At 34.3% G+C, this 14,911-nt stretch overlaps 2 protein-coding genes across 3 annotated transcripts; one reads left to right on the top strand and one right to left on the bottom strand.

The window, feature by feature from the left end:
* Window positions 1-1,767: 1,767 nt before the first annotated feature.
* On the bottom strand, window positions 1,768-4,870 carry LOC124846644 (scarecrow-like protein 22). 2 transcript variants are annotated; one of them, XM_047323940.2, is made up of 2 exons: window positions 4,584-4,870; window positions 1,768-4,491 (listed from the first exon to the last, which is right to left on the bottom strand). In XM_047323940.2, exon 2 carries the CDS (start codon window positions 4,327-4,329, stop codon window positions 2,104-2,106), a length of 2,226 nt encoding a protein of 741 aa, XP_047179896.1. In that variant the 5' UTR covers window positions 4,330-4,491; window positions 4,584-4,870; the 3' UTR covers window positions 1,768-2,103. The 2 variants fall into 2 exon arrangements, with proteins under 2 accessions (XP_047179896.1, XP_047179898.1); XM_047323942.2 differs by having other exon boundaries at window positions 1,768-4,428.
* Window positions 4,871-11,378: 6,508 nt separating this feature from the next.
* LOC124831048 (polygalacturonase-like) lies at window positions 11,379-13,311 on the top strand. The gene is made up of 4 exons (XM_047304934.2): window positions 11,379-11,899; window positions 11,985-12,274; window positions 12,506-12,734; window positions 12,838-13,311. The coding sequence occupies exons 1-4, from the start codon at window positions 11,450-11,452 to the stop codon at window positions 13,054-13,056; spliced, it is 1,188 nt and encodes a 395-aa protein (XP_047160890.1). The 5' UTR covers window positions 11,379-11,449; the 3' UTR covers window positions 13,057-13,311.
* Window positions 13,312-14,911: the final 1,600 nt, after the last annotated feature.

Genomic DNA, 14,911 nt, shown 5'->3' with positions numbered 1-14,911 from the left:
CTTTTATTCATGTACCACTCTTCTAATTATCCACCATGTTTCTTTTAGTTAAAAAATAAAAAAATAAAAAAATAAAAAAGAAAGAAACAAATTGATAAAGGAACCCACCACCACCATTCCCCCTTTTTAATTATTATAGTGATGACTTGCCCAAGATTGAAGGGTGGTCCTCTCCATTTTCTTTTATTTATATATGTTATGTGGGACACACAGTGCTGCTCTCTCAGAAGGACCACTGGCATGCATAGCTAACAAAATGAGTATTCATCTTCTATTTGTGAACCCTAGTTAAAATATTTGCAACCTGCTTAAGAAAAACAAGTAATGCCGCATAACAAGTACCATCTTCGGTTAGTATTAAAAAAATGCCTTTTGCAAATCTGTTCTGGGCTAGCAAAAGCACCTTATTGTCCAGGAAAATGACTTGTTTGCCATTCTTTCTTTCTTTTTTTTCAAAACAAACTAAAGACAAGAATAATTATAATCACAACGAGAAGCCAAACATCTCTCTCATGCAACAACATGGCCTCAATCATTAAATATTATTATTGTGTTTGCTGAAAGCATAGTTAAATGAAGAGTTTAAACTAATTTCAAGTGGGGTCCAGTCACACTAGACCCATGTGATTTCATTAGGGGATTCATTAAAATACAATTAGTCGAACAACTTCTAGTTCAAAGTATTATTATAAATTCATAATACAAGCGTTGGCATGCCCAAATAAAATGATACACAATGTCTTAAATATTCGGCGACGTACGTATTATAATAATATTAATAATAATAATAATAATAATCATAATGCTAATAATGGTAATAAAAGAGTAATGAATCCAACGACTTACTTAACCCATTATGATTGACCATAGGAGAATTATAAAATGAAGATTAGTTATACCCTATAGATACATGTGTTTGAGAGAATTTAGGTGACAGGATCCTACAAAAAAATTTCAGGCTATCCTTGGTAATATTCATGAGAGCAAACGAATCACAACGGGAAAAGTGAAGTAAAAATAATGAGGAATTCAAAACTCCAGCAGTTACAGAATTTTGGATCAGATTCATTTTTCAATTAGATTTTAGCATAGATTTGGGATCCTCACTCTTTCCATCGTGATATGAGAGAAAAGATGATCCAAAAGTATTGCCGCAAACATGCACTACCCTAGTATCTAGAGTTATTTTCAATCTCCTGAGATCAGCCGTGACAAATGGCAATTAACTATGACTTCTTTGGGTTGATTTACTAAGTAATAATAAACAAATTAAGGCATTAGCTTGAAGTAGCTGGCTGGAAACTAGGCATAAGGGTAATGATGTAAGTGCAAATGAAAAAAGTGTCAATGCTATGAAATGTAGAATGGAACCTCTACTATCTGAGTAGGTTATGATACGCAAATGAGGGTCTGAGTCCAAAAAAATTATTGGTCAACTTTAAATTGAAAGACTTGATGAAGCATAATTGTGCAGATTAGTTAATAACTAAGTTGTGATGAATGGTACAGCAACAAGTGCTCAGATAAGTACTCAACAACCACAATAAGTATTCATAAAAATTTGGCCTAATATGAATTCTTCCAGGGGAAAGGTATGCATACAAAATTTATATCAAATGGAAATTTTGCAACTACCAAACTAACTAAAGAATTCACACCGAATAAAATAGGGTGCAGTTCATGAGCTATTTTCAACTACATGAGTAGTTTCACAGAGCAAATTGAGCTATTAGCATTGCTATAGAGAGAAAGAGAGACTTTATCAGGTCAAACAAAGCCTCAACTTTACAGGATAATTAGTTACTTGTCAAGCATACAATAAAAGTCCATCACTTTAAGCAATGAAAATGGGGCAAAATGCAGAAATAAAATGCCCATATTTATAGAAATACACTAAATATCAGAACTCATAAATTGGCATTCAGTTGCTAATTAATATGTTCACTTGCTTTACTGAAAAATAAACCCTAAAAAAACAGTTCATTAGCATGGAACCATGGCCAAGGCAAATTGAAGCAAGAAAGATCATAAAAAGCAGTAAGTTGTGCAGCACCTTTGAATTTAAAAATTAATTGGCAGTTCAAAGGTGCATAGTGCCTCTCGTCAGCATCTCCAGGTTGAAACTGAGATGAGATCCTTCCTTTGCCAGCAAAGAACCAGGGAAGACTGTCTTTTCTCAACATGAAATCCCTTACCTGGAGTCCTCTGCACCAAACACTCTGCTTGAGATTCTGTAAAGTTACTGAAGGTCAATGGTGAAAACCCAGATGACAAGAGAAGGTTTTTCCAAGAAAGTGTTCTTTCCTTAAAACCATGTCGACCCAAAACAAGCTTCTCCATTGCCGGTTGAAGATAATATTTCTCAATCATCTGAAGGACATCTGGGTGAACATTAACAGCATCAAGTGATTCAAGCAGCCCCGAATAAGATTGAAGTGCAAAATTCAGATGCTGAGGAAATGGTGCATCAGTTCGATCGCAACTTCTATCCAATGTAACCACAACTTTTGGCATGAGCTGCTTCACAAAGCGAAGGGCCAAAGGAAGATATGATGGGTAGCTTGAGAATGAGCCAATAGGCATGTTAACCACCACAGCTTCGCAATCACGAAGTGGCTGGGGCCATGAAGCAGAATTTAAAGATTCAAAGCTCAAAATCTCAAGCTCAAAGGACATGTTTATCTCGCCAGCATATTGCTTCAAATTCTCCCGAGTGAAACTGAGCTCAATTTCATCATAGTGGGAGGGTGACACAAATGCTGTGATCCTGAGTTCAGGAGCACCTCCGTTTCTCAGTGCTAACTCTTGCATGAAAGAAGACCACTGTCCACCAAACCCAATATCAAAATCAATTATGTGAATGCGATCAAACCCTTCCACAGCTTCAAGCAGTGCTTGATTACAAGTGAAATTGGCGAATTGCAGAACTGGTGAGATTTCTGAGAATGATTTGTAAGCACCAATTTTGAGCAGAAGGCCTGTGGGTGAGAAGGTCATAGAACTGTTGTTGGCATTTGAATGAAGTCCTAATTGCAAGGCCTCTTTGAAATAAAAAGCAGCCCTCTGAAAAGGCCTCCCAAAGGGGGAAAGTTGGTGATTGAGCCGCGCCAATATCCCGTGCGCGAGTTCCAGATTACCGGCATCGATCAGCTCTGCAGCCTTGAAAAGCTGTTCAGTTATAGCCTGTTGAAGCTGGTGGGTTGCCAAATCTTCACCGCTGGGGCTCGCCATTTTCTGCTTTGGGGCCACCAGCATGGATGACCTCTGCAGCAGATGGTGAGGAAGCAGTTGAAGCTGCTGTTGCTGCCTCCGTAGTAACAGCTCTTGGCCAGAGTCCAAAAAGGGTGCCTTAGGAACCTGATAATTTGGGCCACAATTCAGGCGTTTTGCCGGAGGCTGTGGGAGAAGCTGATGATGTTCTTGCAACTGAGCATAATTCAAAGGCAAAACCGAACCTGGGTTTGCCATAAACTGAGCTTGATTTTGGTTCAAAATAAATTGGGGATTGAGAACTTGCAGCTTCTCATCAAGAGGCTCTATTGCTGGATGCTGTTGTTGTGGCTGAAAAACACCCTGAGAGAGTGAAACTGGTGAGAGATTGCTAGCTGAATCAGGAAACCCATGGTTAGGCGGATTCACACCAGAACCAACTCTGGAAATATTGGAGTTAACATTACTATGGGAATTAAAAGGGAAGTCGGAACAATTCCCAGGACCAGAGGGATCAATGCTGCTCACAAAGTTGACACTGGGAATGGGATCAAGCACAGAACTTTGATCCACCAAACTAAAACCCACTCCAACCCCATTGAATTCAACATCCTGAGAGGCGCTTCCACCCTGCAAAAGCTTGGTCAGGCCCATAGAAGGGTCCTCAATGTCCCCCATAATCAATTTCAAAATGGAATTATCTTGAGCAGATGACTCAGACAACACACTCTCCCAATCCTCCATTCCCAGTCCACATCTTCCCTGTCCAACCTCTAACCCTGCTTGAGGTGGGTTGTTCTCCTTCTCAGTCGAGACCTTCGCTGCTCCAGCGCCGGTGGTGCTATCGGTCGAGCCGCAACCTCCACCGCAGCCGCTGCTGCCGCGTGAGGAAGACAGTGTAGAGGAGGATGTAGGAGGGCTTGTTTTCCTTTTGAGGTCCAAACCAGAAGTGGGCTCAATGCCCACATAGCAATAGTTTTCCCTGTGGGGATTCCACCTTTGCAGAAATTGCTCTTGCTGTGGGAGTAACAGCGAATCTGAAACAGCAACAGCACCAGAAGCAAAATCTAACACCCCGTTCCCTCTAAATTCCTGAAAGGGTAGGGGCACGGCCTTCATCTAAATCAACCCCAGCAAGTTGGTAGAAGAGTAAACTCCACCCCCACAAAAATCACGAAATTGGGTTTCAGTCAAGGACTCGGTGCACAAATTGATGACCTCAAAATACCAAGTAGGAAACTTGTGGTGAGAACAAAAGACAAAGATCTGAGCTTTAACACCCTAGTTGTCAAATACATGGAGTATAGTTCGACAAACCCATTTCAGTAACAACAAACATCAAAGAACAAAGAACAATAACAAACACACCTCACCTCATTCATTCTCCTCCTCCATCTTCTTTCACTTGCACAGCTTCCTCTTGTTTTTCTCCAATATCCCTATTTCTTTTTTGTTTCTCTCTCTTTTATGTGATGGTTCAAAAACCCATCTTTGTTCTTCTTGTGATGTGCACAGTACAAAAAGAAAAAAGCTTTAAATGGGGTTTTCTTTCTTTCTCTTGTCTGTGGAGTACCCTTGTCCTCCTTGTGTTTTCTGCTGTGGATGGATGCGTGCAACATATAAAAGTGGTAAAGTGCTCTCTCTCTCACTCTCTCTTTCTCTCTCTTAAAATTTATGCTTATTAATATAATATTTATGTGGCTTTTGTCTGTAGACGTTGTTATCTCGCATGGTAGGGTCTCTGTCACACTCTGTCCCCACTCGCAAATGTAGTGCGCACAATTTATAGTTTTGTTTTGAGAAGTGTATGTTATATTATCTCTCCATTTGTTAACATTCTGTTTGTTTTTCTAACTATTCTTTAAGAAATTTATTAAATACTTCCAATATTATAACATTTTATATTAAATACTCATAACAAATTTTCTTAAAAAGAATTATTCGTAAAATCTAAAATTACAAATAACTAACATTTTGTTACATAATTGAATGAGAAAAGTAAAAAATATGTGAATGAGAAATTACATAATCTCTTTAAAATTCCATAACTTTATAAAAATTCATTATATATGTTTTGACATTAACTATTATCACAGCATTTAACAATTGCCCATTTTCCTCTTTTTGTGAAATAACTTATTCAATAACTATATATCTCAAGAACAAAGATTAATTAATCATTTAACTAAACTGTTTAATCAAATAATACTTTTTTAAATGATCAAATATAAAATACATACCAGAAATTGAAAAATGTCTACTTATTAAAATATTAAATATAAAATATTACTATTTAACTGATAAAATATATTTTTATATAAAATAATAATAAGTTCTGAAGAATTATTAATTGATTAAAAAATAGATATGAATTTGGAAATTGCTCATATTTTAATTATTGGTGGCAGAATTTAATTTAGAATTTACCTTTTAAAATAAATTTCTTACAACTTTCTCAAATTAAATTCTTTTATTTTTTAAAGTTAAATATGTTTTTCCTTAAATTATAACAAAAAAAAAATTGCAATTAGTTTGTATTAAAAAACTTTGATTATATTTAGTCTCTCATTATTTAAAGCAATGAATTTAGTCTTTCTTTTTTTTTTAATGAGGGTTGATAGAGGAACTATGTTTAACTAAACTCATCTCACATATGATTTTTTTATAATGAACAAAAGAAATGTTTTATAGTTTCTTGCACAACAAATGACAAAATAATTGCTTGATCATATTTGTGTGTTTGTGCTTGAACTGATTGGTATATGCATTCATTGTATGAATGAAAACATATTGCACATTGTATATCTCAAAGAAATAATCGATTAAATTGTTTATATAATCTGTTAAATTTCTTTATATTTCAGTATATGCTTTACAGGAGCAAAACAACCATGTTTTAACCCATTACATTAATTGTATAATCGATTAAAACATGTTGTCATGCCATCATGTGTTTGCTGAGTGCATTGATGTGGTTTGAAAGGAAAATGATTTTGAAATTTGCTTAAGTATGAAACTTAACTAATTACATAAGTTTCCTAATCGGTTAAAATGTTTATATTGTGAAAATCATTTTCATTGAAAGCCATAATGTCTGTAACGATCATATTTGAATGTTCTTGGCTTGTATGATTTACATAATCGATTGCATGTGCCATTTAATATGTTAAATCTGAAACAGATGTAAAACTGTTAAAGTAGAAGGAAAAGCTTAACAAATTACATTAATAGCGTAATCGATTAAACTACGTCAATGTTTGAAAATTCTATAAATAGACGCATTGTTTGCTGCTTCAATATGAATTAATAAACTTACACTTTCATAATTGTTTTTTTGAGAATTGATTGCAGGAGCGTCATATACTTCTTGGAGAATCAAGATCATTCACTTGGAAAGAAATCATCAAGATTCTTGCAAGATAGTCGTGCTTACACATTGGTGATCATACGGTAATTACATACGGATATTACCTACCGATATTTTTGTATGTAAAATCCATATGTAATATTGACGTGCTTGGGCAGGAATTTTGCCTAAGGATATTTTTCATATGTAAGTATTTAAAATCCGTATGTAATAAAAACAACATTACCTACTGACATTACATACAAAGTTTTATAACTAATTATTAAAAATAATTAAAAAATAAAAGTAAAACTTTTATTTTTGTTTTCTCCCTTCTGTTCTGCCTCCCTCACATTTTTGTTGTGCCTCCCTCACATTTTTGCAACCTTAGTCCATCTTGCTCTGAGTCAATTCTCGTCATCAATTCATTTTTGTCGTTAGTCCTTGCCACCGTCACTTCCTGTCATCGTCTCGTCGTCACTCCCTCTCACTATCATTGTGAGTATGATCTGGGTTTGTTTATGAAATTCGCATCCTACGACCACAAAACTCTTGTCGTTGTGTCATTGAACTCTCATTCCACGACCACTATCGCGTCTTCTCACCTTCAATGAAACTTTCGAAGGGTAGGATAGACTCCTAAATTGAAAAGGTATGAAATCTAGATCCTATAACTAAAACCTAAATGGTTTATTTTGCACTCAAATCACAGGTTTATGCTCTATTTATCTTTGCCAATGACAAGTCTCAATAATTCTTTTGTACTCAAACCTTAGGGTTTATTTTGTACTCAAACCTGAAGGTGGATCAGTGTGTCGCTCAGTGCAAGAACTTCAATACATTGTGATTGGTGGAACCAAGGTGGTGTCCGGGGTGACTCTAGCCCTCATAACATAAGAGGTTATCTCAGGACAAGTCTCAGGTGCAAGAAAGAGTCACTCAGGTAAGCTTACAATTCAATTTCAATTTCATTTCATAGTAAGAGTCACTCATTTAGGAGTAACTGTTGGAGAAATTTTGCAAGTAAGTCAGTTTTGCAGGGAAATAAGTCTCAACAGGTTGTAAGAAAACTGTCATAGATGACCCAAAAATTCTAATGTCTCAACGAAACAACAAGAAAGTAGAACTTGAAAACACGACAACAATAGTCTTGCAAGACCAAGTCCCCTAGCATATCATGAAATAGGGGTGGAACTTCTTACAAGTTTTTGATCAAGTCTCCATCGTCCACTTCCAAATTCCTACCAATTGTGTCTACTTTCATGTAAATGTTTATCATTGTGTCAATTCTTTATGTCCACAATTGTGCTCTTATTGTTTTTCCTCTTTGGCTTTTGGAGAAGGTGCAAGGATTTTTCTTTAATGTTCATACCAACTATTCGATGACTAATAACATAGACGATATATGGAATATTCATAAAAGTAAAGGTTATTCCCTCATCCTTATCCTAATTTTAAGTTTTAGCTCTTACATGGAAACACTGTTAAGTTTTAGTCCCATATAGGCCTAGGTGTTTTAGCCTATGAAACTAGAGACTAAATTTCAAATGATATGAAAATATATAAAGTTGTTTTTGCATGACAAGACTTTAACAATGTGTGATAAAATGAAACATGTTCCATACATTTTAGCTTTCATTTGATGTATGTTTTATAAGTCTTCATTTTATTTATTTTGATATATGATTTGATAACTATTTGGATTAGACATCATTGTAATTATCTCTTCGATTATGATAAAGATGTTTGGAATTTAGAGGAGATTGTACGTATGATTAATAAGCTGAAGCTTGATGTATTTTGCTTAGTTTGGTGATTTGGCACGAAATTTGTTTCCAGGTGGACATGGAAAGCCTTTTGATGACTTGCCAACTTAGTATCCTAAGGCAATGTGCCCAAATGAATTTTATAATTAACTTTATCTATTGTTTTGATTTTAAAGGTTGGATCCTAATGCATAGTGGTTACTGATAATTATTATGAAAAAGGTTGCATTATTGTTCATGGATTGGGTTAATATTAAAGTGAATTTTAATAAAGTATCCTATGAGAGGGACTTTGACATTCAACCAGAGAAACTAATTAATGTCAACCATTTAGAATCAGAATTGAATTACTCATTCCATGACAATACTTTTTTAGTGGAAGCTCTAGCCCATGGTTCTTACATGTTGCCTAAAGTTCCTAGATGTTATCGTGTATTTACTTATGCTTACTATTCATCATTGGAACCTTGCATTAGCACAAATTCATTATATATGAATGAAATTTCTCCAACCCTATATTTACTAGCCTATCTTTTGGTAGGATCTGATAAATAGTAATGAAACGCATTCTTCATGATCAATAATTTTTAATTCATATTCTTTTTACTTTGTTCCATTATCTTTATTTGTAAATGATGTACTCCTTGCTTTGGAGAGACTAGAATTTCTTGGAGATTCAATGTTCAGTTATCTGATTACTTGGCACTTTGTTAGATATTTCTCCTGCTCTAACACCATAACATAAGGAAAAGGAGGCCCCACGTGGGAAGAACAAGTTCTTCTTGGCAAGGTGGTTTGGTTTTGGTTCAAAATGAATACATCCCATCCATCAATGCCATTGGTAACTTAAATTTTGTGAATTCTTGCATTACTGCCGTGGTTTTACATACAAATTTTTGTTCGTATGTAATCCTTAGGTAATACTGCATTACATACGAATTTTGGAACTTACGTACGGATTTTATCTATAGATAATGTTTTTTCTTGTAGTGATAAATGTTTTCAAAAAGCTCTAAAAATGTCTTTAAATGTTGGTGCTTAAACAACTTCTGCAAGTTTTCAAAGTTCTCATCCTTCAAAGTTCTCACTTGGATTTTGTCTTCATTCCCCACAAACCAAGACTCCAATCTACCTTCTTAACTCATCATCTAAGGCTAGTGTGAGAATGAGTACATGATTTGAAATTCGATTTCTAGTCTCCATAGAGCTTAGGAGAAAAAACAAAAATTATTCATAAAGATGATAACAAATATATGGAATAAAACCCGTCCACCGTGATGTCATGTCTATATACAAGTAATAAAACTTACATTTCTAATTATTGGTTTTCTGTAAATTAAATAGCTTTCATTGAAGATAGAAACTCTCCTAATATGATGTTATAGTATATGTTTCTACAAGGCATGTCGGATACTCCCAATTCCCAAATAGCTTGTCCTCTGTCCTTCCTATCTGTTTCTTTGGTCTTCAAGGTCTCTCGTTCGTCCAAAATTGTTTGAATGATATTTGCATAATGTACTTTGACACTCAAGTCAAATATTTGAGTAAATGAGTATTAAATGTTATGATGCATGTGTTTAAACGATCATACATTAGACCTTTATTTACAATAGTTGTTATGGACTTTTACCTTTTTGTTAGTCTAATAATGACTCAACCATACCTTAATCAAAATTAGCTAGATAATTAGTGGTAATAATTGCCTAAGGTTAATCTAATTATTATTCTACAACTAGTCAGTCTAACCAATCGATTTGGGTAGTCAACCTATTAGTCAATCAAGATAACTGACCTATTAATCTATAGAATGGTGAGTCCAAAGGTGTGTTGATTAGTTTGTCGATGAGTCTGATGGACTAAAAGGGTATATATATAATTACAATATATTTTTTTTATTATTATGCTGTAATTTAATGTTTCTCAAATAATGTTAGAAGTAAAAGAAGTTAAACGCTTATAAAAGTTATAAAGAAAAAGAAATCCAGAGACTAAAAATAAAAAAATAGTAAATTACATAAAGTCAAGTCATGTATATTGTGTGTGTAATGTACATTCTAGTATAGAGTAAGGATTAAATTATCGAAGAAAATAAGCTGTTTATTTTCAACGAAACAAGAAATCGGCGTAAGAGCAAACATTCAAATTTTGGGCCGTACGCAATTGGACTGCGCATTTCCAGTTAAGTGCAAGCAATACGGCTGCAGCGTGTACGGCCTATGAGCAACCGCCGATCTCTCTCTCTTCATCGTTATTCATACTCAAAGCTACAAAACATGGCTTCTTCTTCAAATTAAACTATGGGCTATGTATGAAGTAACAAATAATATGAGTAAATTACACTCCAGTTTCCTGAGGTATTTTCAGATTACATTTTCACTTACTTTTCAGCATATAACTTTCCATATGGAAATACATATGTAATGTATTTACAATTTAAGAATATACATATGTAATGGATTTAAAACTTAAGGGGACACATATGTAATAAATAAAGAATACTATAATGTTTAAAAATAATAAGAGGTTCACGTAATTTAGTATAAATCGAAAAATTCCTGTGTCTGTAATTTAGTGAATAATATATTTCCAAGTGCTTATCAATCTCCAGGATTCAACTCCTTGTATGCGCTATCTATGCCTTTGATTATACTACACAATCTAATAATTTTAATTATCTGTTTCATGCATTGGCTTATCATATGCATACTCATCCAAAATCTTATCTTACGAAGAGGATATTTATCAACAATTTATTCATGAAAGAAAACACGTGAAGCTCAACATCTTTTAACTTTGTTGCTAAGATTATGCGTTCAATGTATATAAACGAGTTGTGTTATATGGAAGCAAATGCTAAATTAAACTTGTGATAAGTTAAATTAATTTATAAATACAACGATTTAAAGAAGTCTCCTAAACACTTGTAAATTTTTAATTTAATTTGTCCACAAATGAATGCATTTACAATTTTTTTTATCTTAAAATAAGTTGTCCTTCAACATACCTTTCTATATAACTACATCTCAGTTCATTTCAAGTATCAAGAAACACAAACCCGAAACTGCGACTGAGATTCTTAGAGAGCATTTTCTACATTAGGGAACATATACCTAGAGATTATTAGAAAATGGTTAGTATTCTTGAAACTACAATGTTGGCCATTTCATGTATTTTGTGCAGTGTTTTGTTAGGGTTTTCCAATGCAGCTCCAACTCCTACATACAATGTGGTGAAGTTTGGGGCAAAAGGTGATGGAAAAAGTGACTCGACAGAACCATTCATAAAAGCTTGGCAATCAGCATGTGCCAATCCCAACCCTGCCACTATTTACGTGCCTAAAGGGAGATACTTGCTGAGAAACACTAACTTCCGAGGTCCATGCAAGAGGAAGGTGACATTCCTCATTAATGGGACTCTTGTGGCTCCTGAAGATTACAACGCACTAGGAAATTCTGGATTCTGGATTTTATTCAATCATGTGGAGAATCTAGTTGTTTCTGGTGGAAAATTAGATGGTAAAGGTGCTGCTTTCTGGAATTGTAGGAGATCTGGAAAAAGTTGCCCTCCTGGAGCAAGAGTACGTTCATGCTTCATTTTCCATGTTTTTTTTTTCTATACCTTCTATCAGTTTCTTTATGAAGAGTTGTATAAAATAATTGCAGTCAATGACATTCAACTGGGTGAATAACTTGGTGGTTAGTGGGTTAACTTCGGTGAACAGCCAAGTAAGCCACCTTGTAATCAACACATGCAACAATGTTGTCGTGAAAAATGTAAGGCTTATTGCGCCTGAGCAGAGCCCTAACACCGACGGCATTCACGTTCAAGGCTCAACTGGGGTTACCATTAATGGATGTACCTTACAAACTGGCGATGACTGCATATCCATTGGTGATGCCTCCTACAACCTCTTCATCTCCAACATAAAATGTGGCCCTGGCCATGGCGTAAGGTACCAACTACTCAGCAGATTCAACTTTAGATCATTATTTTTATGGTTTCATTGTATTTTTTATTTTGTAATATATTTATACTAATTATAATAATTGCAATATTTAAAAATAATTCAATGCATGTTTTTTCTGACAAATTTTCATTATATTTCAGAAAAATATCAAGTTTTACATAAACAATAAATTAATAGAGTTATACATAGTAATCTAAGTGTACATGTTTGAACCAGCATTGGAAGTTTGGGGAAAACGGCGGACGAAAAAGGAGTAGAAAATGTGACTCTAACGAATGCTATTTTCTCTGGATCGGACAATGGGGTGAGGATAAAGACATGGGCCAGGCCGAGCAATGGGTTCGTTAGGAATGTTGTCTTCCAAAATATCGTAATGGACAAAGTTGAGAATCCCATCATCATAGATCAGAATTACTGCCCCAACAATCAAGGTTGTCCTGGTCAGGTAGTAAAAAATAATTAATCCAAACCATCATCATTATATATTTTCGATCTTTCTATGGGAAATTAATTTTCTGTTTGGATAACAAATATGTTATATTTTAAAGACTTCAGGAATTAAGATCAGTCAAATTACATATTTGAACATAAATGGAACTTCAGCAACACCAGAAGCAGTAACTTTCGATTGCAGCCCAAGTAATCCATGTCGAGGGATCAAATTTCAGGACATAAACCTAACCTACAAGAACATGGCTGCAACCTCATCGTGTAAGAACATTGAGGGGACGAGCAGTGGAACACTGGTGCCAGAAAGTTGTCTATAATATTAATAGATTGAATTATAAGTCTCTATCCATTCTTCAAGATGAAGCAGAAGCTGGATGGGTGTGCGTCACATGCTATGCTTGTATTGTTTAATGGTTTACATGATTATGTGTGTAAAGGTCAAATGAACTTGCTCAAACTTTTGTCTTTCAAAATTTCTGGAGGACACAAAATGTATTTCAACTGCGTTCTATACTCTATTCTCCACACACAACGACCCCGCCCTCCTCCCCTCCCCGTCACAAAAAGTCTAACAGAAGAAAAACTTGTATAAATCATAATATTTGATTTCTCATATTGTTCATCTTCATTAAAAAGTATAACTTTTAATTTTGGTTCATCAAGAGATAAGTTAACAATTTCAAGAATTTCATTGTCATCAAATGAAAAGACATCTTTAATATTTCACAATTTAGTTTCTTCTTTGTATGAAGAGGAGATTAATAAAGAAGACACAAATTACTATGGAGAAATACCAAATCATCTACCGTCTGAGGTCATCTTTTCAAAGAATATATAAAAGATTAGGTACACCTAATACAATCAAGAGTAACAACTATAGTTATTTTTTTATGTTAAATTACGGTTAATAATTAACTGTAACATATCAAGTCATAATGAAAAAGAAGACCTTTAGACTAAATGGACTATGTTTTATAAAAAAAATAGTCTTTAGTAGTTCAAAACTAACCAATAGGCTAAAGACAATCGTAGCTTTAATGGTTTTCAAAAATAGAAATAGACTATAGTTGTCTTTAAAACCAGCCTATTATTATACTGAAAATAGTGTAAAAGAGATAAGATAAAACAACATAGAAGCAAATTAATAAACATTTTATTTCTTTCCATGCACTTCACTTGTTTATTTATTTGTTCAAATTAATTTGTCATTTGTCTTGACTTTTATATACGTATGGTGCAGCCATTAATACTACATATTTTTTTTAGTCATGCATTGTTTTTAGGCCTATGCCATGAGGTGAAGGTGTCGTTAAGGGTATATCGTATATTGCATGTTGGTTGAGTTAGTGGGTGTAACACTAAACTATTTTGCATGAAGGATGATGTTGCATATGAAGTCGTAGTATTTTATATGTTGTTATGGTAGTTTATAAGAAGTCCTAGTATTTTTATATGTTTTGATATTGTATAGAAAGTCGTAATTTTTTTATATGGTGTTGTAGTGTTTTATAGTAAGTCATAATATTTTTCTATGATGTTGTGATGTCTCCCGAATGTATGATGGTGTTAGATACCTAGTGTGCGTTTTGGAAGTGTTCCTAGGAAATCGATGATGATTGCAATGTTGTGAGCCTATGTATAATGATGTGTGTTGGTTGTAGGGATAATTATGGTGAGTTGTAGTGATTACATGCATTATTTGTACTATTGTTCTTGCATGATGTAGTTGCCAAGTTAATTGAATTGTGTGCCAAGTGGAACATGAATTGGTTGAGTTGTTGTTTACCCTTTGGTTGTTTGATAAGTCATGCTAGTGAGTGACTGTTAATCATGTGTTTTCTTACGTACTTATTGGCGAGTGACACGAGGAAGTTCTACATTGGTGTGTAGGTCTTGTTTTGGTGAATAGGAAAGTCACCGTTGGTGCACGGATCCAGTTTTGGTAAATCAGAAAGTCCTAGTTGGTGCTAGGCCTTGTTTAGGTGAACTGGTTGTGTGTGATAGAATACTGAAGAAGAAATAGGGCGATAGTGATTAGGGGTAATGACATGATTTGTTTGGGTTGGAGTTGGATTAACAATGTGTCATTATGTTGTGAATTTGATCTATGTAGGAGTGTTGTGAGCTTATTCTTTAATTGATAATTGTATTATTATAACTATATTATGTATG

This window comes from Vigna umbellata, chromosome 5 (genome assembly GCF_029865625.1).
Source record: "Vigna umbellata cultivar VRB3 chromosome 5, Vumbellata_1.0, whole genome shotgun sequence".
Classification (NCBI taxonomy): Eukaryota; Viridiplantae; Streptophyta; class Magnoliopsida; order Fabales; family Fabaceae; genus Vigna; species Vigna umbellata.
The sequence above is the reverse complement of the archived record's forward strand: the minus strand, read 5'-3'. Positions and strand labels throughout refer to the sequence as shown.

What these genes read in the sequence shown, in the direction of transcription:
- LOC124831048 (XM_047304934.2), top strand. Translation starts at nt 11,450, where the DNA reads ATGGTTAGTATTCTTGAAACTACAATGTTGGCCATTTCATGTATTTTG. An exon ending in GTTGCCCTCCTGGAGCAAGA is followed by an intron (nt 11,900 to 11,984) that starts GTACGTTCATGC and finishes AAATAATTGCAG; the next exon opens with TCAATGACATTCAACTGGGT. An exon ending in GGCCCTGGCCATGGCGTAAG is followed by an intron (nt 12,275 to 12,505) that starts GTACCAACTACT and finishes TGTTTGAACCAG; the next exon opens with CATTGGAAGTTTGGGGAAAA.
- LOC124846644 (XM_047323940.2), bottom strand. Translation starts at nt 4,329, where the DNA reads ATGAAGGCCGTGCCCCTACCCTTTCAGGAATTTAGAGGGAACGGGGTG.